Genomic DNA, 26,131 nt, shown 5'->3' with positions numbered 1-26,131 from the left:
GTCACTGTCTCAAAAAAAAAGTCTTTCATAAGCTCTAAATGTTTTTAAAACTGAGAGGAAATAACTGACGTAAAAGTGTTTTAAATATGCACAAGAAAGAATAAAATCAAGGCCGGGCACGGTGGCTCACGCCTGTAATCCCAGCACTTTGGGAGGCCAAGATGGGCGGATCACGAGGTCAGGACATTGAGACCAGCCTGGCTAACACAGTGAAACCCCGTCTCTACTAAAAATACAAAAAATTGGCCGGGCCGTGGTGGTGGGCACCTGTAGTCCCAGCTACTTGGGAGACTGAGGCAGGAGAATGGCGTGAACCCAGGAGGCGGAGCTTGCGGTGAGCCGAGATCGTGCCACTGCACTGCAAGCCTGGGAAACAGAGCAAGACTCCCTCTCAAAAAAAAAAAAGAAAAAATCAAACACCCTGATAAATATTGAATTCTTCTACTTTAAAAATAATTGAGGTATAATTCAAATACTACAAAATCTATCCTTTTAAAGTATACAACTCAGAGGGTTGGGGGATATTCAAAGAGCAGTACAATCATCACCACTAATTCCAGAACATTTCCATCACTCCAAAAGGAAACCCAGTTCCCATCAGCAGTCACTCACCACTAACAACTTCCTCCAACCACTGGTAACCAGTAATCTACTTTTGGTTTCTGGATTGCCTATACTGGACATTTGATATAAATGGGGTCATATACTATGTGTCCTTTTGTGCTAGCTTCCTTCTCTGAGTCTATTTTCAGGGTTTATCCATGCTGTAGCATGTATGAGTACTTCATTAATTTTTATGACTAAATAATATTCCACTGTGTGGATATATCACATTTTGTTTACCCATTTATCGGTTGGTGAGCATTTAGGTTGTTTACATTTTTTTTGGCAATTATAAATAAAGTTGCTATAAATACTTGTCTGTAAGTTCATGGATGGACATGTATTTCTAACCCTTTCAAGTATATACCTAGGAGTAGAGTTGCTGGGGGAATTCTACTTTTCAGACATCTTAAATTACTATTATTATATTATTATTTAGAAACCAGGTTTCACTTTGTTGCCCAGGCTAAGGAGTGAAGTGGCACAATCAGAGCTCACTGTAACCTAGAACTTCTGGGCTCAAGTGATCCTCCTGCCTCAGCCTGAGTAGCTGGAACTATAGGCATGTGCCACCATGCCCAGCTCCTTAAAGATAATTTAACATTTATATGAAAATTTAATAAATATTTGGTTTAAAATAGACTCTAGTGCAAAATGACACCCATAGCTTTATGAAAACTACTTTGTAATTTTTGTTACTGAAACATCTAAATAATTTATTTTACCCTTTGCCCCTTAGTTTGAAGTCAATCAACTCATATATTACTTACCTTGTCCTTTTTCAAGAAAAATGATTTTGGATTCTGGAAGAAAATTAGATCCAGTCACAATCATTTCATGACCTCCATTTACAGAACAACTGTTGATACTGTACTTCTCAATATGAGGAAGTTCTTGAGCAGACCGCTGGGCTGTTTTGAATTTTTTTAAAGAGTTGAGAAAAAACAAAATATTAGTTAAAAATCTTTCATACACAAATGACAAACTCAAGCTACAAAAAGAAAATAAAGAGAAGCAAATTTTGGGATTAACTCATTCAGACTTTTAAAATTCAAGACAATGGTAACACAACACACTAAAAGAACTAAGTTGTTTATAAAACAAAATAGATATATTAATGTGATTTCTAAGTATATTTATTTATTTAAGACAGGGTCTCACTCTGTTGCCCAAACTGGAGCACGGTGACGTGATCATAGCTCCCTGCAGCCTCCAATTCCTGGGCTCAAGTGATGCTCCCATCTCAGCCTCCCAAGTAGCTAGGATTACAGATGCACGCCACTGTGCCCAGCCAATTTTTTTTTTTTTTTAAACAGCAACATGGTCTCACTTTGTTGCCCAGCCTGGTCTCAAACTCCTGGCTTCAAACAGTCCTCCTGCCTTGGCCTCCCAAAGTGCTGGCATTATAGGCCTGAGCCACCACACCCAGCCAATTATTTTCTTAGACTACAACTATAAAGAAACTAATAAAACTTCATTAATATCTCCAACTTCATACTGACTCCAACACATTTACCTCATCTGCTTTTCTCTTTTTTGCTTAAATGTTTAATATGTTTCTTCCATGCAACAACTATCCATTAAAATCTATAAATCTAATTATAAAAAGTATGTTAAGTTCAAAGATGTAAAATTATATTGCATGCAATGAAGAGAAGACAAGTTCTAGGGAACTACTAGCGGACAAACACCAAGTAAGCCTTTCTTTTTAAATTCATTTTTTAAATTTTATTTATTTATTTTTTGAGACGGAGTCTCGCTCTCTCGCCCAGGCTGGAGTGCAGTGGCGCAATCTCAGTTCATGGCAACCTCTGCCTCCGGAGTTCAAGCGAATCTCCTGCCTCAGTCTCCTGAGTGGCTGGCATAACAGGCACGTGCCACCATGCCTAGCTAATTTTTGTATTTTTAGTAGAGACGGGGTTTCACCATGTTGGTCAGGCTGGTCTCAAACTCCTGGCCTCAGGTGATCTGCCCACCTCAGCCTCCCAAAGTGCTGGGATTACAGGCGTGAGCCACTGCGCCCAGCCTGTATTTTTATTTTTTTAGAGACAGAGTCTTGCTCTGCTGCCCAGGTTATTTATTGCCCAGTGTAGCATGATCACAGTTTACCGAAGCATCAAACTCCTGGGCTCAAGTAATCCTCTCACCTCAGCCTCCCAAGTAGCCGGGACTACAAGCATGTGCCATCGTGCCTAGCCAATTTTTAAATTTTTATTTTTGTAGAGACAGGGTCTCACTTTGTTGCCCAAGCTGTTCTCGAATTCCTGGGCTCAAGTGATCCTCCCATGTTGGCCTCCCAAAGTGCTGGGATTACAGGTGTGAGCCAGTGTGTCCAGCTATTTACAATATCAACTTTTATAAACAGCATTTATGGTGCCACCTTTCTCTGATAATGACTGGTTCCAAGTTGCTACATTTTCTGGAGATCCTATTTCTGGCATTTTTTTCTTTCTTTTTTTTTTTTTTTGAGACAGAGTCTCGCTCTGTCGCCCAGGCTGGAGTGCAGTGGCCAGATCTCAGTTCACTGCAAGCTCCGCCTTCCGGGTTTACGCCATTCTCCTGCCTCAGCCTCCCGAGTAGCTGGGACTACAGGCGCCTGCCACCTCGCCCTGCTAGTTTTTTTGTATTTTTTAGTAGAGACGGGGTTTCACCGTGTTAGCCAGGATGGTCTCGATCTCCTGACCTCGTGATCCGCCCGTCTCAGCCTCCCAAAGTGCTGGGATTACAGGCTTGAGCCACCGCACCCGGCCCATTTCTTTCTTTTAATTGCTTGAGTTTCAAATTGTAGATTATACTTATTTTCATTGTGTAGGTTCTCTAACGGTTGTTTTTGTTTGTTAGATTTCAGAAAGGGTCATCCGCTGTCACCCAGGATGAAGTGCAGTGGCGTGATCACAGCTCTGCCACCTCAATCTTTTGTGCTCAAGTGATCCTCAGATTTCACCCTCCCTAGGAGCTGGGACTACAGGAATGAATTACCACACACAACTAAAAAAAAATTTTTTTTGTAGAGACAGGGTCTTATTATGTTACTCAGGCTGGCTCAACTCCTGGGCTCAAGCTGTCCTTCTGGACATAAGCAGTACTCCTGCCTATGCCTCCCAAAGAGTTGGGATTACAGGTGTGAGTTGGCACACCTGGCCTCTAATGGTTTCTCCTTGCCAACTACCTAGATACCTAGGTTTCTCTCTGAATTAAAACAAAATTTAAAAGTGTTGATTATATCTCTTCACATTTGGAAAACAGGTCCATTTTTATTCCTAGTATGTGGGTGGGAAAACTGGTGGGTTTGAAGATCAGCTGTGTTTTGTTTGGCTAGCAGAGTATTTTAAGGACATTTAAAAATCAATGCCGTTAGGAAATCATCCATTCCCAGGTCACAACAGCTCTCAACTACTTAATACCTAGTCACAAAAGTACATAAATTGGGACCCCAGCCCCATTCAAAGAGAGTATTGTAATCAATTATTTCATAGAAGAGGCCTATGCAGACCAGGCGTGGTGGCTCACACCTGTAATCCCAGCACTTTGGGAGGCCGAGGCAAGCAGATCACCAGGTCAGGAGTTCGTGACCAGTCTGACCAACACGGTGAAAACCCGTCTCTACTAAAAATACAAAAATTAGCCAGGCGTGGTGGTGCGTGCCTGTAATCCCAGCTACTCTGGAGGCTGAAGCAGAAGAATCGCTTGAACTCCGGAGGCGGAGGTTGCAGTGAGCCAAGAGATCACGCCACTGCACTCCACCCCTGGGCGAAAGAGTGAGACTCCATCTCAAACAAAAAAAAAAAAGAAAAGAAAAGAAAAGAAAAAGATGTGTATGCAGCCAGGCGCAGTGGCTCATGCCTGTAATCCCAGCACTTTGGAAGGCAGAGGCAAGTGGATCACCTGAGGTCAGGAGTTTGAGACCAGTCTGGCCAATATGGTGAAACCCCATCTTCACTTAAAAATAAAACAATTAGTCGGGCGCGGTGGTGCATGCCTGTAATCCCAGCTATTTGGGAGGCTGAGGCAGGAGAATCTCTTGAACATGGAAGGCAGAGATTGTAGCAAACCAAGATCATGCCATTGCACTCCAGCCTGGGCAACAGAGTGAGACTCTGTCTCTAGAAAAAAAAAAAGAAAAGAAAAAAAAGATAGGTATGGGATTTAGGATTAACTATTACTTGGGATGTACCAAGCACCAACCTAGATCTCAGAAAATACTCATGTCTCTACTGTTCTAAATAGGTCATGGAGAAGGGGCCTGAAAACAAACACTGATTACAGGTACATTCTAAGTAACAGCAAAAGTGTGTTCAGGCTGGTTGTGTTGGCTCACACCTGTAATCCCAGCACTTTAGGAGGCCAAGGCCGGCAGATCATCTGAGGTCAGGAGTTCAAGACCAACCTGGCCAACATGGTGAAACCCCATCTCTACTGAAAAATACAAAAATTAGCCAGGCGTAGTGGCAGGCACCTGCAATCACAGCTACTCGGAAGGTTGAGGCAGGGTGAATTGTTTGAACCCACGAGGCGGAGGCTGCAGTGAGCTGAGATTGTGCCACGGTACTCTAGCCTGGGTGACAGAGCAAATCTCCATCTCAAAAGAAAATAAAAATCTGTTCAACAGATGGCATAAACATGCCAAAAAACTACTCGTGTGGTGAAGATATTTTTGAAGAATATTTATTATTTAATAACATTTAAATAATACTTAATATTTAATAACAGAAGAAAATGTCTATGATAGTATAAGTGAAAACTGCAAAACAAGATATAAAACTGTATCAGATAAGGCCAATTAAAAAACATTGTGTGTGTATGTGTATTTATAAAAAGACATACAAATACAATAAAAGAAAATCCAGGCTGGGCCTAGTGGGATTACGCCTGTAATCCCAACCCTTTGGAAGGCTGAGGTGGGCAGATTACTTGAAGTCAGGAGTTCAAGACCAGCGTGACCAACATAGTAAAACCCCATCTCTACTAAAAATACAAAAATCAGCTGTGTGTGGTGGCCGGTAATCCCAGTTACTTGGGAGGCTGAGGCACAAGAATTACTTAAACCTGGGAGGCAGAGGTTGCAGTCAGCTGAGATTGCGCCACTGCACTCCAGCCTGGATCACACAGGGAGACTCCATCTCAAAAAAAAAAAAAAAAGAGCCAGAAAAGGTTAATACTGACTATATAAAAATAGTAATATTACAAAATTATTTAATATTATACTATTCTTTGTACCATTTTGAATTTTCTCTTTTTTTTTTTTTTTTTTGAGACGGAATCTCATTCTGTTGCCAGGGTGGAGTACAATGGCATGATCTCAGCTCATAGCAACCTCTGCCTCCCAGATTCAAGCGATTCCTCTGCCTCAGCCTCCCGAGTAGCTGGGACTACAGGCACATGTCACCACGCCCATTTAAGTTTTGCATTTTTAGTAGAGATGGGGTTTCACCGTGTTGGCCAGGATGGTCTTGATCTCTTGACCTCGTGATCTGCCCAACTTGGCCTCCCAAAGTGCTGGGATTACAGGCGTCACACCATGCCCAGCCCCATTTTGCATTTTCTATATTCTCAATAATCACATGCTAATTTTATTTTTATTTTTTATTATTTATTTTTGAGATGGAGTCTCACTCTGTCGCCCAGGCTGGAGTGCAGTGGTGCTCCTAGAATTTCTCTACATCCCACTTTTCTCCCCACTCCATCCATTTCCTTTCTTGTTTTTTGAGATGGAGTTTCGCTCTTGTTGCCCAATCTGTAGTGCAATGGCGTGATCTCGGCTCACTGCAACCTCCGCCTCCCGGGTTCAAGTGATTCTCCTCTCTCAGCCTCTGGAGTAGCTGGGATTACAGGCATGTGCCACCACACCCAGCTAATTTTTGTATTTTTAGTAGAGATGGGGTTTCACCATGTTGGCCAGGCTGGTCTCGAACTCCTGACCTCAGGTGATCCACCCACCTTGGCCTCCCAAAGTACTGGGACTACAGTCATGAGCCACAGCGACTGGCCAATTTTATTTTTAAAAAAAGAAAAAAAAAAAAAAGAATTGTTTTAGCGTAACTTCATCTTAAACACTCAAACTACTCTATGAACTTAATTTATATTACTTTGCCAGCCCGGCATGGTGGCTCATACCTGTAATCCCAGCACTTTGAAAGGCCAAGGTGGGCAGATTACTTAAGTCCAGGAGTTCAAGATCAACCTGGGCAACATGGGGAAAAGTGCAAAACTTAGTCAGTTGTGGTGGCTTGTGCCTGCAGTCCCAGCTACTTGGGAGGCTGAGGTGGGAGGACTGCTTGAGCCTGGGAGGCAAAGGCTGCAGTGAACCGAGATCATGCCATTGCACTCCAGCCTGGGCAAAAGAGTGAGACCCTGTCTCAAATAAATGAATGAATAACTTTGCTTTAAAAATAGAGTGATCTATGCTTACATGGGCATAGAACACTCTGGCAGGATAATTAAGAAGCTGGCAATGGTAGCTGTTTCTAAGAAAGAGAACTGGTTGACTTGGAAATTTATCTTGTACCCTATATTTTTGAATTTTGCAGCATATACCTATATTAGCCATTAAAAAGTTAATATAGGCTGAAAGTGGTAGCTCATGCCTATAATCCCAGAAATTTGGGAGGCTGAGATGGGAGGATGACTTGTGCTCAGGATTTCAAGACCAGTTTGAGAAACGCAGTGAGACCCTATCTATACAAAGAATACTTTTAATTTTAAAAATACAAAAATTAGTTCTACAGCTAATTCACCACAGATTTACTCAGTGATTCCCACAGTCAACTGGCAAATGATAAAATATCACTCCAATTCAGCAAACAGCAAAAGAAGGCATGAAAGATTTTATAGCAGATGTGGCCCCAAATTAAGAATACAGGGCTAGGTCCGGTGGCTCACACCTGTAATCTCAGCACTTTGGGAGGGCAAGGTGGGCAAATCACGAAGTCAGGAGTTCAAGACCAGCCTGGCCAATATGGTGAAACCCCATCTCTACTAAAAATACAAAAATTAGCTGAGCGTGGTGGCACACGCCTGTAATCTCAACTACTCAGGAGACTGAGGCAGGAGAATCGCTTGAACACGGGAGGTAGAAGTTGCAGTGAGCCGAGATCGTGCCATTGCACTCAAGCCTGGTTGAAAGAGTAAGGCTCTGTCTAAAATAATAATAATAATAATAATAATAATAATAAAAGAATACAAGCTGGGTGCAGTGGCTCATACCTGTAATCCCAGAACTTTGGGAGGCTGAGGTGGGCAGATTACTTCAGGTCATAAGCTCAAGACCAGCCTGGCCAACATGGTGAAACCCCATCTCTACTAAAAACACAAAAATTTGCCGGGTATGGTGGCATGCCCCTGTAGTCTCAGCTACTCAGGAGGCTGAGGCAGGAGAAACGCTTGAACCCTGGAGGTGGAGGATGCAGTGAGCTGAGATTGCACCACCACATTCCAGGCTAGGCAAGAGAGTGAGACTCCATCTCGAAAAACACCCAACCCCCTCACCCCAAAAAAAGAATACATGTGTTTGGCCAAGCGCGGTGGCTCACGCCTGTAATCCCTGCACATTGGGAGGCCGAGGCAGGTGGATCACCTGAGGTCAGGATTTCCAGACCAGCCTGGCCAACATGACGAAACTCTGTCTCTACTAAAAATACAAAAACTTAGCCAGATGTGGTGGTGGGTGCTTGTAATCCCAGCTACTTGGGAGGCTGAGGCAGGAGAATTGCTCGAACCTAGGAGGTGGAGGTTGCAGTGAGCCAAGATCACACCACTGCACTCCAATCAGGGTGAGAAGAGCAAAACTCCGTCTCAAAAAAAAAAAAAAAAAATACATATGGTTAACAGAAATAAAGCATTATTATATAACCAAAAGAGTATAAGAAAACCTGTTTTCTAGGCAGGACAGCTCTATCACCAAAAAGCAAATAACCTTGAATGAGTACTAGAGATACTTGTGCCTGTTTCCTCCTATGCAAATAAAACATGGAATCAGAATCATCTAAATTATGTCCTAAAGATCTAAGTACTAGTCTCAATATTTCAAGTCATACCAGCTAACCTGCCCAAGGTCCACAGTTCCCCAGGATTGAGTACACGTCAGGTTCCAGGGTCTTTTCTTATATCTGGCTTTTGTATATGTCAGGAAAAAACATTCACTATCTCAATCGGATGTTGTAAATAATTTGAACAAAAGCTCTGTTAAGTCTTATACAGCTAAAGTGTCAGCTTACAGAGGTTAAGCACCTCCTAGCATGAAGGCTGACATTTTAATGAAATGAAGATGATCAAGTGATACTTAAAGCATCTGAATCATAGCTTCATGATTTGGTCCTTAGATGGCATCAAGCCCCCATTCTCATTTACAGATAAGAAATCTGTGGCCAATAGAGTTTGTCTATAGTTTACAGAGCTACATAGTCAAACTATCATGAGAAACCATTTTCTAATTCCAAGATCAGTACTCTTCCACCCAAACATGTTAGCTCATTTCCACATGAGAAAATCAAACCAGCAACCCAGACTGTATGCCTCAGCCTACACTTCAGACACATACATTACATTATAAGTAAAACAGAAAATAAGCTATTATAAATAAGATCTTAAAACATCATCAAAAGCTCACTTACAGCACTCAACGGGTATAGAGGCTATCTGCAGAGAAAGGACTTTTCCATTGGGCTGTGGGATGTGTACACGAAACACAAGTCGTACTCTAGTATTCTTTCTGCCAATATCAGTTTCTCCTTTTCGAAGTTCTATATCTGAATTGCGGAGTTTCAAAATACCTGCACAATCAATACTAAAGAGAAAAATATAAAAATTTAATTTGTTTATTGATAATTGTGGTTATAAACAACTCAACTACACAGAAATTGTTAATTTGTCAGAAAAAAACTACCCAAAATTAGGTCAAAACAGAAAGATATGTATGATTGCTATTCTCTGCTAAACTGAAGTTTAGGCATTAAAAATATTTTTGTATGATAAAAGTGCAAAACTAAGTATAGCAGATTGTCTGCAAAGGTTAGTAATTTCTCTTCATTCCTGTACTTGCATGCCTATCCTCCTGCCATTAAGACGTACAGTATCTATGCCTGCTCTCCTTGAGAATTGGCCTATGACGTGCTTTGACAAATGGAGTGTGGCCAAGTGACAGTATGCAAGTTATGAGCCTAACACTGAAGAACGCTGGTAACTTCCACTTTTGCTATCTTGGAGTCCTGAGTAAGAAGTCCAACTAGCATGGTGCAGAGAAAGGCCCAGACAATCCCTAACCACTCCAGCCACCCTAGCCATTCTGGATGTTCAACCCCAGCTGAGCTCCCACTGAATCCAGGTACTTAAGTGACCCCAGCTGACACCATGTGAATGGACCAGCTGAGCTCAGTCAACCCAAAGAATCATGCAAAATAACAGAGTGATTACTATAAGCCATTACATTTTCGGAGTGTTAGAACTAAACAGTTGAAATAAAGTAAAGACTCTTTAATTCTATACATGTAACTATGTCAGAACAACAAATAATTCATTAACAGCATATTTAGACTTTTATAGTGATGTATTTATTAATAAAAACAATCCATCAGGCTAAAATTCTTGAATTTTTAAGGAATGCACATATAAGATGAAGGTTCTGCATTTAAGGTATAACATTTCATCATCTGCTAACTTTATTATTAAGTATGACTGTTTAACACACTATTGTGGCAGGAAACAACAGAAGCTACAAATACCTTTGTTACTCACATATTGGAAGAATAAAGCAAACGGATAACTAATTATGATCAAATATACTAGTTAACCTTGCTAACAAGGCATTCCTTGTTATCTGTCCTCTTATTGGATCTATCAACAGTTCCAACCCCAATGCACAGAGGTTGCAGAAGTCACTTTGAAGGACAATATATTACAGAACTAGGATACCAAGACAAGAACCGGCCAGGTGCACTGGCTCATACCTGTAATCCCAGAACTTTGGGAGGCTGAGGTGGGCAGATTACTTCAGGTCATAAGTTCAAGACCAGCCTGACCAACATGGTGAAACCCTGTCTCTACTAAAATACAAAAATTAGCCAGGCATGGTGGTGTGTGCCTGTAGTCCCAGCTACTTGGGAGGCTGAGGCAGGAAAATTGCTTGAGCCCAGGAGGCAGAGGTGCAGTGAACCGAGATCATGCCATTGCTCTCCAGCCTGGGCGACAGAGCAAGACTCCATCTCCACAAAAAAAAAAAAAAAAAAAAAAGACAACCAGTAAAGCAGAAGAAGAATCCCAAAAGGAATTAAACCACTCCAAATTTTTCATCTTCAGAAAGACACAGAAGACATTTTTTAAATGCAACAATTTTGAAAACTAAAAAAGCATTTGCCATTTATAGATAACAAATTATATAACTGATATTGAACAATTGCACTGTAGCTCAAAGCAGTATTGATCAAGTTACATCAAATTAGTGATTATTCATGCTAACATGTCAACATGGGTCTTCAAGGGAAATAGCAGAGATCATCTGTGTTATTAAGTATTGAGCAAAGGCATTCTAGCAGTAAGCTAAGTTTCTAATAGATGTGAAATAACAGTACTAGAAAGTACATCTGAAAACTCTTAAATACAAAAAACAAAAAAGCAAGCAAAACAAAACAAGAAAAAAACTCTTATGTAGCAATGAAAATAAGTATTAAATTATCTTTTTTTTTTTTTTTTTTTTTTTGAGACGGAGTCTCGCTGTGTCTCCCAGGCTGGAGTGCAATGGCGTGATCTCGGCTCACTGCAAGCTCCGCCTCCCGGGTTCACGCCATTCTCCCACCTCAGCCTCCCGAGTAGCTGAGACTACAGGCGCCCGCCACCCCGCCCGGCTAGTTTTTTTTTGTATTTTTAGTAGAGACGGGGTTTCACCGTGTTAGCCAGGATAGTCTCGATCTCCTGACCTCGTGATCCACCCGCCTCGGCCTCCCAAAGTGCTGGGATTACAGGCTTGAGCCACCGCGCCCGGCCTAAATTATCTTTAAAACTACATTTATTTATTTATTTAAAGTATGTATTTATGTTTTGAGACAGAGTCTTGCTCTGTTGCCAGGCTGGAGTGCAGTGGTGCCATCTCGGCTCACTGCAACCTCCACCTCCCAGGTTCAAGGGATTCTCCTGCCTCAGCCTCCCAAGTAGCTGGGATTACAGCCACGCACCACCATGCCCAGCTAATTTTTTTGTCTTTTCAGTAGAGACGGGTTTCACCATGTTGTCCGGGATGGTCTCGATCTTCTGACCTTGTGATCCGCCCACCTCAGCCTCCCAAAGTGCTGGGATTACAGGCGTGAGCCATCAAGCCATTTTAAATCAAGGTGTAGCACTGCTACATTGATATTAATCCAATGTTAAAAAACAGAGGAGCTGCAAATAGCTAAGGCAATAAATACTGGCATCCTATATTTAAAGCATCTTGTACGGTAGGCTTATGGGTTAGTGTAATGGTCTTAAAAAAGAGATTAGGCTTGAAATAACCAAGCCTGTGGCTTAGTAGGCAAAACCAAGGGAATATCTACCAATTTTTCCACACCTTATTGCCTTAAAAGAACAGTAAAGACACTTAATACATACTTAAGGCTCACTTATGCATAAATTATTTTGAACCATGGTCTTATCTGTCACCTGGGAATTTTAAACCCACCATTATCTGAAACTATTATTATATTTAACCACTGTACTGAATAATATAGTTACATTCAACAAGCTACTAGGATACTAGTCTATCCTAACAATTAGCTACTGAGTAAATAGGCTCATTCATCATTAGCTACCCTGTTACCTACAGGACCTAAAAAAGGTTTCTTAGGTTTAGTAACATCCTAGTTTCCCCTTATTTAATCCTCTCTCCAATATACATAATGCTTAGGTCCTACAGAACTCCTGTTCCACAATCTACCAGTACAGAGCAGACTGAATGGTCAAGAAGTTTCAGGTACGTGTGTGGTAGGGTTGCAGGGGGAGGACTAGCTGTATGTTACTAGTCAAGTGGTATTTCTGCAGCCTGGTCCTTTCTGGTCTAATACACACAGACAGTATATGCCAGATCTGGCTGAGGAAGGGACATAAATTATGACTATTACCCTTGTTCCACATGCTAGTAAATGGAAGATGATGGAGGAGACAGGTAAATTTAGATCCTACTGCTCCAATTCTTTCACATTATTTGGGATATGAGCCTTTCCCAATTTCTTGATAATTTTTCATAGAAATTAATGTACTCTTTTCTATTTATTGGTTTATATACTATTTTCAGAAAGGATATGAGGCATTGTACAATATAGATACAAATAAAGCCAAGAAAAAATAAATAGAAAAAATTTTAAAACACAATAGGAAGTAAATCCAAGTCTAGAGTTGAAGAAATTACTATAATTACTATAAATAAGCTTGACTATGAAGTTCCTGGAAGCCAAGGCTAAAAGTAAATGTGATAAAGTTGTTATAGGCCGCTTGTTGTATGGTAAAGCAAAATCTACCACGCCATCAGGAAACACTAACATTTTTCCTTTAAGTTGAAAGGACTGTGTGTGTGTGTGTACATGCACACATGCACGCAATAGTGACCAACCTAAGAGAAACTGTCTTTAATAGTGGTTTTTCAGATTATGAAGTATGTTTATGGCTATTTCTCATACTGTCCCTTAAGTCAAGAAACAGAATAAACTCGTAATTTTTCTATTTAACTTGATTCGAATATCGTGCTTTGAATATCCAGAGGAATGAACGCAAACATGGCCTGCAAACTATCGTCTAGGGATCAATTTCTTGAGTTTTTGGAAAAAGATAGTTCAAAGGTGATTTTTAAATGTCCCTCTACAACTGACTAATCACATATCACATGCTTCTGATGCTATATAAAAAAGTAAGATGCCAGAACAAAAGGGAAGAAGGCTACCTGCATTCTCATTCAGAGGTTGGGCACCTTACCTTATTTGAAAATGTGTCCAATAGGATGCCTGGTGTCAATATTTTTCTCAAGAAAAAGTTTTGCTCGAGTATCTGAATAAATACAGGCTGAGATTCCAAAGTTCTTTCTACATTATAGAACACAAATGTTTAAGGCCGGTGCAGTGGCTCACATCTACATTCCCAGCACTTTGGGAGGCTAAAGCAGGTGGACTGTTTGAGGCCAGGAGTTCGAGACCAGCCTGGTCAACATGGCAAAACCCTGTCTCTACTAAAAATACAAAAATTAGCCAGGAGTGGTGGCGCACAGTGTGTAATCTCAGCTACTTGGGTGGCTGAAGCACGAGAATCACCTGAGCCTGGGAGGCAGAGGTTGTAGTGAGCCAAGATGGTGCCACTGTACTCCAGCCTGCGCAACAGACTGAGACTGTCTTTAAAAAAAAAAAAAGGCCGGGCGCGGTGGCTCAAGCCTGTAATCCCAGCACTTTGGGAGGCCGAGATGGGTGGATCACGAGCTCAGGAGATCGAGACCATCCTGGCTAACACAGTGAAACCCCGTCTCTACTAAAACTACAAAAAAAAAACTAGCCGGGCGAGGTGGCGGGCGCCTGTAGTCTCAGCTACTCAGGAGGCTGAGGCAGGAGAATGGCGTAAACCCGGGAGGCGGAGCTTGCAGTGAGCTGAGATCCGGCCACTGCACTCCAGCCTGGGCGACAGAGCGAGACTCCGTCTCAAAAAAAGAAAAAAAAAATTAAGAGTAGAGATTATCAGCTTAGCTGTCTGCCTTTGCCATGAAAAAACTCCGTCACAGCCCCTTTGCAATGATTTGCTGGGTTGGGTTCTTGAGTACCGTTCTTGCAGTAGCCTGGGATGGATGTTATTCTCACCTTAAGAAAGGTCTGTGGGCCAGGTGCGGTGGCTCACGCCTGTAATCTCAGCACTTTGGGAGGCCAAGATGGGCAGATCACGAGGTCAGGAGATCGAGACCATCCTGGCTAACACGGTGAAACCCCATCTCTACTGAAAATACAAAAAAATTAGCCAGGCGTGGTGGTGGGCGCCTGTAGTCTCAGCTGCTCGGGAGGCTGGGGCAGGAGAATGGCATCAACCCAGGAGGCAGAGCTTGCAGTGAGCCAAGATCATGCCACTGCACTCCAGCATGGGCAACAGAGCGAGACTCCGTCTCAAAAAAAAAAAAAAAAAAGTCTGTAGTGTAGTTTGAAAACAATTTCTGTAATAAAAATCTAAGTTTCCCATGCCTGGTTGTGCCTACTACCCATTGATAGGTGCCTACTCAATATCCTTCTTTACTTCTTCCTTAGTAACAGGCCCCTACATTGTTTTGTTTGTTTTTTGTTTTTAAAGACAGGATCTCACTCTTGCCTAGGCTGCAGTGTAGTGGCACTATCTCGGCTAATGGCAACCTCTGCCTCCCGGGCAAGCGATTCTCCCACTTCAGACTCCCAAGCAGCTAGGACTACAGACAGGCACCACTGCACCCGGTTAATTTTTGTAATTTTAGTAGAGACAGGGTTTCGCCATGTTGCTCAGGCTAGTCTCAAACTCCTGAGCTCAGGTGATTCGCCTGCCTCGGCCTCCTGAAGTACTGGGATTACAGGCATGAGCCATGGTGTTTGGCCTCCCTAAATTATTTGAGGTGACAATGTGTTCTGGTAAACATAACTATGTGTTCCTTACATATAAGCATGATCAATGAGATGTAGAGTTGTTAAGTAGGTTTTAGGGAAAGGCTCTTAAAAGAGGATTCAACTCCAATGGAAGTTCCCTTTTACCCTTCCTCCACACCTTTCTCTTTATTATCCCTTCTGGTAATAAGGATGTCATGGCTAGAGCTCCAGCAGCCATTTTAGATCGTAAGACAATCTTTAGGATGGAAACCACATGCTAAAGATGTCAGAGAAGAAAAAACTTGCTTGGGGCCCTAATGACTTACGCAGCTACTGTGCTAGCCCTAAAATGTCTACCTGTATATTTCTTTTATGTGATAAAACACTAAACCTCTAACTGTTCAAGCCACTGCATATCAGGTTTCTATTAGAGGCAACTATATATAATCCTAACTGATCCTTCGGTACAAAACTCTATTGCATTCTCTTTCAGAAGTTGGCCACCTTATCTTATTTGGAAATGGGTCAAGTGGGATGCCTGGAGGTAAAGTCAAAAGTTTTCCTTAAAGAAATAAAAAAATCGTAATTGTATCATAATTATTTATTGTCTACCCTATTAGATAGACTGTGGGCCATTTGATGAAAATCCAGATACAGTATTTATATCTCTCTTACCTAGGATAATGGCTTGCCTGGTAGTATACAGTATAGAAACACTTACTGAATTGAATTTTCCTTCTGGAAATATGCTACCACTCTCAGAAAATGTACTAAATGTACATTATTTACGTAATACCATTAGAACAATATTTTATATTTATATTCAAAAATATATTTACTTTTTTTCTGAAAGTATAGAGAAAAAAAGAACTACACATTTTAGATATATTTCAAAATACCTGGCTGACATATTGTTTTCAGGAAGAAGTGGAATTTCCAGAACTTTTGTACTGGCAATTATTATCTCTTGGCTTGCAGTAGCGACTGTCTTCCCAGTGATTCGATGCACCTGGTAAAATGCATGAGGTCGTAAATATCGATCATCTGCTGTCCCAATAAACATTTGTAGATTTATCGGCTTTTCGTTATAGCCCAGGAGCTAATCAGGAAGAATAAACATAGAAAAGCACAATTCATTATCCATTTGCATTTTACAATAAGCCAACAATAGTAAGTCTATTATATCTCTGTCATATACTATTGATACACAAAATATTATTTCAAAAAATACAACCAAAAGTAACCAGTGAGCAGCCCTCCAAATTTCTTTAAGAAATAAAACATTGTATATGTTACATAAAGGGATGTGGGTTTTGTTTTTTTTTTTAAGATAAATATCTAGATAGACCAAAATTGTACAAAGCTTTCTGACTCTGCTGTAGAAAACACAAAAGAAATACTGATTCTACACTCTGGGCAACATTAACCATTCAGACTGGACCTAAAGATTTGGGTATATGGGAAGGTCCTCTAACAGACTGTTAAATCAGAGGCACTTTGTTTTAGTAGAAAGAGTCTGAAAACCCCTATTGTATATATTATAAACTTACAATTTCAACTGACTTAACAGGCCTGGGCTAACTGACTTTCCTTGGTATCCTTCACTACTGCTAAGGTTAACTATGTTAGACTGACATGGGAGAGCTGCTGGAGGCAAAAACAGTGATCACAAGAAAGCAGGCAATTAAAAGAAATAGAACTTGAAGATGTATACAAATAGCACTTAGGGAGACATGGATGGCTGAGTAGCACCGACTTGACCCATCTTCCTGCAGATAACAACTATAAACTGGAAAAAACATAAAAAATGACCTGATGGAGAGCAACCAAAAACAAGCAGATACTGGAGGCGAGTTGAAATATACACGTTATAACATATGTGTTATTACAAAGGGCATGTTTCCTGTTTTTATGGCTTTTAACCTGAGAAAAAGCCATAGTCCATGCCTTACAGACCAGCTAAAACTCCCATAAAAAACCTATAGCCCGTGGCCGGGCGCGGTGGCTCACACCTGTAATCTCAGCACTTTGGGAGGCCGAGGCGGGTGGATCACGAGGTCAGGAGATCAAGACCATCCTAACACAGTGAAACCCTGTCTCTACTAAAAATACAAAAAATTAGCCAGGCATGGTGGCATGCACCTGTAGTCCCAGCTACTCGGGAGGCTGAGGCAGGAGAATTGCGAACCCGGAAGGTGGAGGTTGCCGTGAGCCGAGATTGAACCACTGCACTATAGCCTGGGTGACAGAGCAAGACTCCGTCTCAAAAAAAAAAGACACACACACACACAAAACAAAACAAAACAAAACAAAACAAAAAACAGAAAACACCAAACCTACAGCCCAAAGCCTCTGGAAAGTGATAAGGAAACCCCAGAAAGGAGTCAGAGGCAGGGAGCTCCAAGCTACACATAGAAACTCTGCCCAAACCTTTCTTTGGCTGACTTCTGAAACATGATCAAACAGGACAGACCCCAAGCAGCCTAGCTAAGGCTAAAACTGAAATGAGATTTTGAGCTGCCACCAACTTCAGGGAGACAAGTTTTCCAGGCTGACTCCAACCAAGTTAAATGCCTACTTAAGCAAACAATTTCAACAATCTTCAGGGGAGAGACAGACAGACAGACAGAGAGGGAGAGAAGGAGAGAGACAGAGGGAGAGAGAGAGGCGGGGAGAGAGGGGGAGAGAAAGGGGGGAGAGAGAGAGACAGAGGCAGATAGAGACAGAGAGAGAGAGAGAGAGAGAGAATGTGTCTGTGCCTTTGTTTTCTATGTCTTTTTTTCTTCTTTTTTATTGCCTAATTGCTCTGGCTAGGACTTATAGCATAAAGCTGAATCGCAGTAGTGAAAGCAAGCATCCTTGTCTTGTTCCTGACGTTAGAGGGAAACCTTTCAGTCTTTAACCATTAAGTATGATGTTAGCTGTGGGTTTTTCTTTTTTTTTTTTTTTTTTTTTTTTTGAGACGGAGTCTCGCTCTGTAGCCCAGGCTGGAGTGCAGTGGCCGGATCTCAGCTCACTGCAAGCTCCACCTCCCGGGTTTACTCCATTCTCCTGCCTCAGCCTCCCGAGTAGCTGGGACTACAGGCGCCCGCCACCTCGCCCAGCTAGTTTTTTATGTATTTTTAGTAGAGACGGGGTTTCACCGTGTTCGCCAGGATGGTCTCGATCTCCTGACCTTGTGATCCGCCCGTCTCGGCCTCCCAAAGTGCTGGGATTACAGGCTTGAGCCACCGCGCCCGGCCAAGCTGTGGGTTTTTCAAGATTCCCCTCTATTCCCAGTTTGCTGTTTTGTTTTGCCTTTTTTTTTTTTTTTTTTTTGAGACGGAGTCTCGCTGTGTCACCCAGGCTGGAGTACAGTGGTGCGATCTCGGCTCACTGCAACCTCCACCTCCTGGGTTCAAGCAATTTTCCTGCCTCAGCCTCCTGAGTAGCTGGGATTACAGGAGCCCGCCACCATGCCCAGCTAATTTTTGTATTTTTAGTAGAGAGGGAGTTTCACCATGTTGGCCAGGCCAATATTGAACTCCTGACCTCAGGTGATCCGCCCGCCTTGGCCTCCCAAAGTGCTTGGGATTACAGGCACTCATGAGCCACTGCGTCTGGCTGTTTTGCTTTTTTTTAAATCATGAAAGGCTGCTGAATTTTGTCAAAGGTTTTTTTCTCTATCAACTGAGATGACCACATGGTTTTTCCCTTCATTCTACTATGTGGTATATTACATAGATTAATTTTCATATGTTGAACCACTCTTGCTTTCCTGGGACAGATCCCACTTGATCATGGTGTATAATCTTTTGTAGTGTGCTGCTGGATTTGGTTGCTGAGCCTTTTGTTGAAGACTGTTGCATGTATATTCATGAAGGATATTGGTTTGCAGTTTTCTTCTCTTGCATCTTTGTCCCCATCATTATCCATTTGTTTGTTGTTGTTTTTGAGACGAAGTCTCGCTCTTGTCCCAAAGGCTGGAGTGCAGTGACACGATCTTGGCTCACTGCAACCTCCACCTCCCGGGTTCAAGCAATTATCCTGCCTCAGCCTCCCAAGAAGCTGGGATTACATGTGCCTGCCACCACACCCAGCTAATTCTTATATTTTTAGTAGAGACGCAGTTTCACCATGTTGGCCAGGCTGGTCTCAAACTCCTGACCTCAGGCAATCCACCTGCCTCAGCCTCCCAAAGTGCTGGGATTACAGGCGTGAGCCACCACGCCCAGCCAATCCATTTGACTAAAAAAAAAAAAAACTGTCCCTGCCCTACTGAAATTCTTCCATCTCTTCATGTATACAGAGCCCACCTTTTCCTCAAGGTAATTTAGGAGTTCTATTATAGTAATTCCAAAGTCTCTTTCCAATATCTAATCTAAGCCTTCTCTCAGTCTGCTACCATTGAGTGTTTTCTCTCTTTAATGTGGGCCACATTTTCGTGTGTGTGTGTGTGTGTGTGTGTGTGTGGTTGTTTATTGTTTTAATGGACCTTTAGTATAAAAAAGTCTAGAGACTCAAGCAGAAAATATTTACCTCCAGAAAGGGGCATGCTATTTCTTTTGTAAGGTCACAGTTCTTAAAACTGTGTCTGGACTTTAACTGAAGGAATAGTCTGATTCAGTATAGCACTGGCTTCAAAGGCCTGGCGGGTGGAATGTCTCTCTCTTTTGCCTGGCACGGAATCTGAGAGCTGGCAAGATTCCAGAGGTCTACCTATGCTTCACAACCAGAGATCTACCTATGCTTCACAACCAAGTCTCCGATCCTTGAAACTGTTGGAAGACCTTCCTCTGATTTACCACCTGGCTGCTGATTTTTTAATCTATGAGGATTTCTCTATGCTCTTCAGTCTTGCTCTTTGTTTCTGAGCCTCAGGGTATCTCTTCAGCTTTGTTACTAGATCTTGGGTCTTTTGAGATTGGCTTGGAGAGATTTCTTTCAGCTCTCCTGATAATACTCCAGTCTTTGTAAATGAGAGCCTAAGTGCCTAAGGGTTTCTGCCTTCAGCAGGTAAAACTATGAAGAGAGGGGGTCTCAGTTCTCCTGCCATGCCTCCTCCTCCTTGGGATGGTAGCCTTCTTGTATTTGGTGGAGTCTTACAGGTGAGTTTTATTCCCCTCCACTTGCCCAGTCTTGGCTTTACAGTGGAATTTGTAGCCAGGCAACTTCATAATTTATTGGTTATCCTCCCTGTACCCAGAAGAAGACATTAAGACTTTTGCCTATTATTGGGTAATATAATTTTACCCAGGATATTTTTCAGTGCTGTAACATTTATAAAGAAGCAATTAAAGCTGGACTATTGCAATAGCCTTATAACTGCTCTGTCTTCCCTCTTGTTGCCCTATAGCCCATTCTCTATCCAAGAGTCAGAATAAACTTGTTAACATGAATTGGATAACTTTGACTCCCCTGCTCAGAACTCTCTAATGGCTTCCCTTCACATTTAGAACTAATTCAAATTCCCTATGATGGTTTACACAGCATAAGGTGATTAAGGCCCTGGCTAAATTGTTGGCCTTACCTTTGCCTACTCCCTCCCTTCCACAGTCTGCTCTAGCCTTACTGGCCTTATTGCATGAACCACTCAAGCTCATTCCTACTGTCAGGGCTTTCACACTAAATATTTTATCCCTCTGAAATATCATTCCCTCTGATCTTCATGCTACTTGACTTGATTCAAATACATAAAGGTCAGTTCCCTCAGAGGAGACTACAATATTTAAAATATCGTATCTGTCTCCTTATCTTGCGCTTGCCTACATCCTATATTAAGAATAAATTCCTGCCCTTTCAGGAGCTTCAGGTAAGCATATGATAAAAATCAATTAAGGCTCTATGAAAAAGAAAGGATGAAATCATGGAAACAAGTTGAGAGAGCTGAAGCACTAAAATCATGTGTGCTGAAAGTTTAAACTAGGGTGGAGGCAGGATCATAAATAGAAAATAGAAATGGAAAGGGATGAATGCAATAAATCTTTCCTAGAAGGCCCTAAAGAGATTTTCGTAACTAACTATACATAGAATAAAAGAGGGATCAAATAAGTCAGAAGTTCTGAGCTTCAGTACCCAGGAGAATGATGGTATCACTAGCAAACAAAGTATAGGCCTGGCCATCATGGCTCACACCAGTAATCTCAACACTTTGGGAGGCTGAGGCAGGAGGAACTGCTTGAGGCCAGGAGTTCAAGACCAGCAACACAATGAGACCCCCCTCTCCACACACACACACACACACACACACACACACACTAGCTGAGCATGGTGGTGTACTCCTGTAGTCCTAGCTACTTTGGAAAGCTAAGGTGGGAGGGTTGCCTGATCCCAGAGTTCAAGGTTACAGTGAGCTATGATTATGCCACTAAACTCCAGGTTGGGTGACAGAGTGTGAGACATTGTCTCTTAAAAAAATACTAATGTGAAGAAGTCACTGATTTTGGAAAAAAATGATGTCAATGCTGGTCACACTGTAGTCAAGGTAACAGTGAGACATCTATATGGAAATATGAGGTTACATAAGATGTACATGCTTTTAGCCCAGCTATAATGCTATGGCACAATAAATACAATGCTTTGCTATCTAACCTTTTTTTTTGGGGGGGGGAGGGGATGGAGTCTCACTCTGTCACCCAGCCTGGAGTACAATGGTGCCACCCAGGCTCACTGCAACCCCTCCTGGGTTCAAGCAATTCTCCTGACTCAGCCTCCCAAGTAGCTGCGAGTACAGGTGTGCGCCACCATGCCCAGCTAAATTTTTGTATTTTTAATAGAGATGGGGTTTCACCTTGTTGGTCATGCTGGTCTTGAACTCCTGGCCTCAGGTGATCCACCTGCCTCAGTCTCCCAAAGTGCTGAGATTACAGGCGTGAGCCACTGCACCCAGCCTGCTATCTAATTTGATAACAAGATAACACACAGTCCACTGTGCCTCAAAATAATGACATTCGATATCTGCTTTCTTTTTCTTGACATGATGAGTATGTACTGATTATTATTATTATTATTATTTTTTTTTTTTTGAGACGTAATCTCGCTCAGTCGCCCAGGCTGGAGTGCAGTGGCGCGATCTCGGCTCACTGCAAGCTCCGCCTCTGGGTTCACGCCATTCTCCTGCCTCAGCCTCCCAAGTAGCTGGGATTACAGGCGCCCGCTGCCACGCCCGGCTAATTTTTTGCATTTTTAGTAGAGATGGGGTTTCACTGTGTTAGCCCGGATGGTCTTGATCTCCTGACCTCGTGATCCGCCCGCCTCGGCCTCCCAAAGTGCTGGGATTACAGGTGTGAGCCACCATGCCCGGCTGATTATTATTTTTTTAAAGTCCCAATGTAGCAATATATGTGGCACTTGAAACACTACTGAGTTTTAACTGCATCACTGTGATTTGTACTGCCCTGAGCAGTAGTGTGAAGTGATGAGAGTGCCACTTATGTTCTCTGCCTTACTCTGTCATTGTAACACAAAAGTAACCAGTCAATACATAAATGAAAAACAATAGTTATGGATGCTTAGTGTGGAATTCCACATAATTTTCAAATAACAAAATAGTATTCTTTTGATTTTTTTTTCTCCAACCATGTAAAAATGTATAAAAACCACTCCTAGATCACAAGCTATACAAAAACAGGTAGAGCCAATGTGAAGGCATGTACCTGTAGTCCCAGCCACCTGAAAGACTGAGGCAGGAGGATCATTCCTGCCTCTGAGGCCAGTTCAAGGCTGCAGTGAGCTATGATTGCACCACTACACTCCAGCCTGGGCGAGAGCAAGGTTCTTTCTCTTTAAAAACAAAACACCAGGTGTAGGGCCCATTTTGGCCTATAAAAGCCATATTTTGACAACCCCTGGTTTAGAATGGTATTTCTTTTTCTTCCTAGCAAAAGCTTTAACATCCAGTAGAATGGTACTTTTTTTTTTTTTTTTTTTGAGACAGTCTCACTCTGTTGCCCAGGCTGGAGTGCGGTGGCATGATCTCGACTCACTGCAATATTCGCTTCCCCGGTTCAAGTGATTCTCCTGCCTCAGCCTTCCTAATAGCTGGGACTGCAGGCACACACCACCATGCCCAGCTAATTTTTTTTTTTTTGGGGGGGGTATTTTTAGTAGAGATGGTGTTTCACCATGTTGGCCAGGCTGGTCTTGAACTCCTGACCTCAAGTGATCCGTCCACCTCGGCCTCTCAAAGTGCTGGGATTATAGGCATGAGTCACTGTGCCCTAACTTTTTTTTTTTTCTTTTTTTTTGAAACAGAGCCTCACTCACTTTGTCTGTCAGGCTACAGTGCAGCAGCGCAATCTAGGCTCACTGGAACCTCTGCCTCCCAGGTTCAAGTGATTCTCCTGCCTCAGCCTTCCAAGTAGCTGGGATTACAGGTACCTGCCATCACACCCAGCTAATTTTTGTATTTTTAGTAGAGACGGGGTTTCACCATGTTGGCTAGGCTGGTCTCAAACTCCTGGCCTCTGGTGATCCACCCGCCTCGGTCTCCCAAAGTGCTGGGATGATAGGCGTGAGCCACTGTGCCCAGCCTAGAATGGTATTTCTTAACTTGGACAGTATCACCCTCTGCAGGGGAAGGTGGTGGTAGAGCAGAGGCATTTTTTAAATGTTGTGAAGATGTGTTTAGTTGCCAACATAAGTGGGGTGCACTATAGGTACTTAAGGAGAGAGGGCCAGAGATTCAAATTTCACTCAATACATGGGATAACTACAGTTCTTCAAAGTGAATAGTCTACATCTCACAGAACTTGAGAATATCCCATCAGACATTCATGTATAAGTAAAATGTTTATAAACTTAGAACTCCTTACTATATATTAATACCCCCAAATGACGCAGTTTTAACATACATGAATTTTTCATGAGTACAACTTACCAGGAAAAGAGCTCATCATTTCAGAAAATCATGTCATTTTCAGTAATGCCACTCAGGGAATTTAGGGTGATGATCAAACGCCTGCCTTTGTACCTGGCAACATTCACACTGATAGTGCAGGTGTAAGTGTCTAACTACTTCACTGTGTCTTCTAGTCATTATCAAGCAGGTGTAAGTGTCCAACTACTTCACTGTGTCTTCTATAGTCATTATCAAGCCTTTTCACTTTGAAACTTTTTTTTTTTTTTTTAGATGGGGGCCCACTACTTTGCTCAAGCTGGTCTCGAACTCCTGGACTCAAACGTCCTCCTGCCGCAGCCACCCAAGTAGCTGTGATTACAGGTGTGAGCCACAATGCACAGTCATGCTTTTAAACTACTGTATTAGTCCATTCTCATACTGCTATAAGAAACTGCCCAAGACTGGGTAATTTATAAAGGAAAGAGGTTAAATTGACTCAAAGTCCCCCATGGCTAGGGGGACCTCAGGAAACTTACAGTCATGGTGGAAGGTAAAGGGGAACCAAGGCACCTTCTTCACAAGGTGGCAGGAGGGAGAATGAATACAGGAAAAACTACCAAACACTTATAAAGCCATCAGATCTCATGAGAACTTACTATCAAGAGAACAGTAAGGGGAAACCACCGCCATGATTCAATTACCCCCATCTGGTCTCTCCCTTGACACGTGGGAATTATGCGGATTACAATTCAAGATGAGATTTTGGGTGGAGACATAGCCAAACCATATCAACTATAATGTAGTTTATATATTTTTTCCTCTTAATAGTATTGCATTACAACTGATATTCTTAAAATTATACATGTAGTCAATTATATCACTTTTTTTTTTGGGATTCAGGGTCTTGCTATGTCACCTAAGCTAGAGTGCAATGGCACAATCATAGCTCAACACAAACCTGAGCTTCTGGGCTCAAAGGATCCTTCCACTTCAGTCTCTAGAGTAGCTAGGACTTCAGGAGTGTGCCTCCAAACCTGGCTTATTTTTTGTTGTTGTTGTAGATACAGAAGTCTCGCTAGGTTGTCCTGGCTAGTCTTAAACTCTTGGTTTCAAGCAATCTTCCTACCTTGGCCTTCCAAAATGCTATTACAGGCATGAGCCACTGTGCCTGGCCTAACTGTATTATCTCTAAATTTCCATTTCATGTTAATAAAGTAGCATTACAAAATGGATGTGGGGCTTTTTTTGAGAGTCGGGCTGGGTCTGATAAGAGTTGAGAACCACTGGTCTAGAAGACTTGTAACCCAAGAGGCACAAAGACCTCAGGATATAACCACCAAAGGTTTATAACAATGTTTTGCAAGAGGCAAGATTCTTTATTATAATTCATACTGCAGAAACAATTCCACATTCAAGGAAGATGACAAATGATAATTCCAACTACCCTTCTCAAAGGATAAAAGTAGAGCATATAAAGCAGGAAAAAATAGCTAATAAATAAATGGAAAAATGCTCAAGCTTATTAGATATCAAATAAATAAGAAAACCATTTTTAACCTATCAAAAAAGCAAAGAACAGAGAAGTGGTAATAGTCTACACAGACTTTTCCCCTTTGTGACTGTTTATATGATTTGCTCATTTTCTGTTTTGATTTTAGTATTATTAATTTTATAAGCCCTTTATATATACTAAGCATATTAACCCTTTGTCTGCCTTACAAGTTATAAATATGGGTTTTGTTTTCCATTTATCACCGATTCTGGATCAATTTCTGCTCCTCAAAAGGCAACCATTTGTAAGCCTTTTCTCCGTTTCTTTTGGAACTTACTTCTATATTTCTAAGGAACATGTTAATACTGCTATTTCCTAATGTTTTTCAAGGTTAAATATATTATCTTTTGAACTTTCAATGTTTGCATTATAACTGTATATGTGTTACTTGCAGCTCAGCCATGCAGTGTATTTTAATTATATTTCCTTTTTCATATAACTTATTTGGTTACAATTAATAATTGCCTTCTATATTAGGATTAAGTTTGGCTGCATAAACAAAAATCCAAAGTAACAGTAACTTAAACATGTTAAAAGTAAAGTTTATTTCTTACAATCTACAGGTCTTTTCTACTGGACCAGTGAGTTTGCCTAAAACACATCCTGCAGTCTTCTGCCTAG

At 41.8% G+C, this 26,131-nt stretch overlaps 1 protein-coding gene across 12 annotated transcripts in view; it reads right to left on the bottom strand.

The window, feature by feature from the left end:
* The window catches only part of NFATC3 (nuclear factor of activated T cells 3), a 154,878-nt gene that overhangs the window by 54,372 nt on the left and 74,375 nt on the right, over positions 1–26,131 (bottom strand). For 8 of the 12 annotated variants that reach the window (XR_013411022.1, XR_013411019.1, XR_013411018.1 and 5 more), the window contains exons 4-6: positions 16,040–16,239; positions 9,213–9,385; positions 1,374–1,514 (exon numbers count right to left, since the gene is read on the bottom strand). Coding sequence is in view for 5 of the 12 variants with exons in the window: in XM_015126455.3 (XP_014981941.2) it covers positions 1,374–1,514; positions 9,213–9,385; positions 16,040–16,239 (514 nt within the window). In the remaining 7 variants the exon portion in view is untranslated. The remainder of the gene's footprint in view (positions 1–1,373; positions 1,515–9,212; positions 9,386–16,039; positions 16,240–26,131) is intronic. The other 4 variants (XR_013411020.1, XM_077984312.1, XM_077984311.1 and 1 more) reach the window with 1 other exon arrangement.

The sequence above is a fragment of the Macaca mulatta genome, chromosome 20, assembly GCF_049350105.2.
Source record: "Macaca mulatta isolate MMU2019108-1 chromosome 20, T2T-MMU8v2.0, whole genome shotgun sequence".
In the NCBI taxonomy this organism is placed as follows: domain Eukaryota; kingdom Metazoa; phylum Chordata; class Mammalia; order Primates; family Cercopithecidae; genus Macaca; species Macaca mulatta.
The sequence above is the reverse complement of the archived record's forward strand: the minus strand, read 5'-3'. Positions and strand labels throughout refer to the sequence as shown.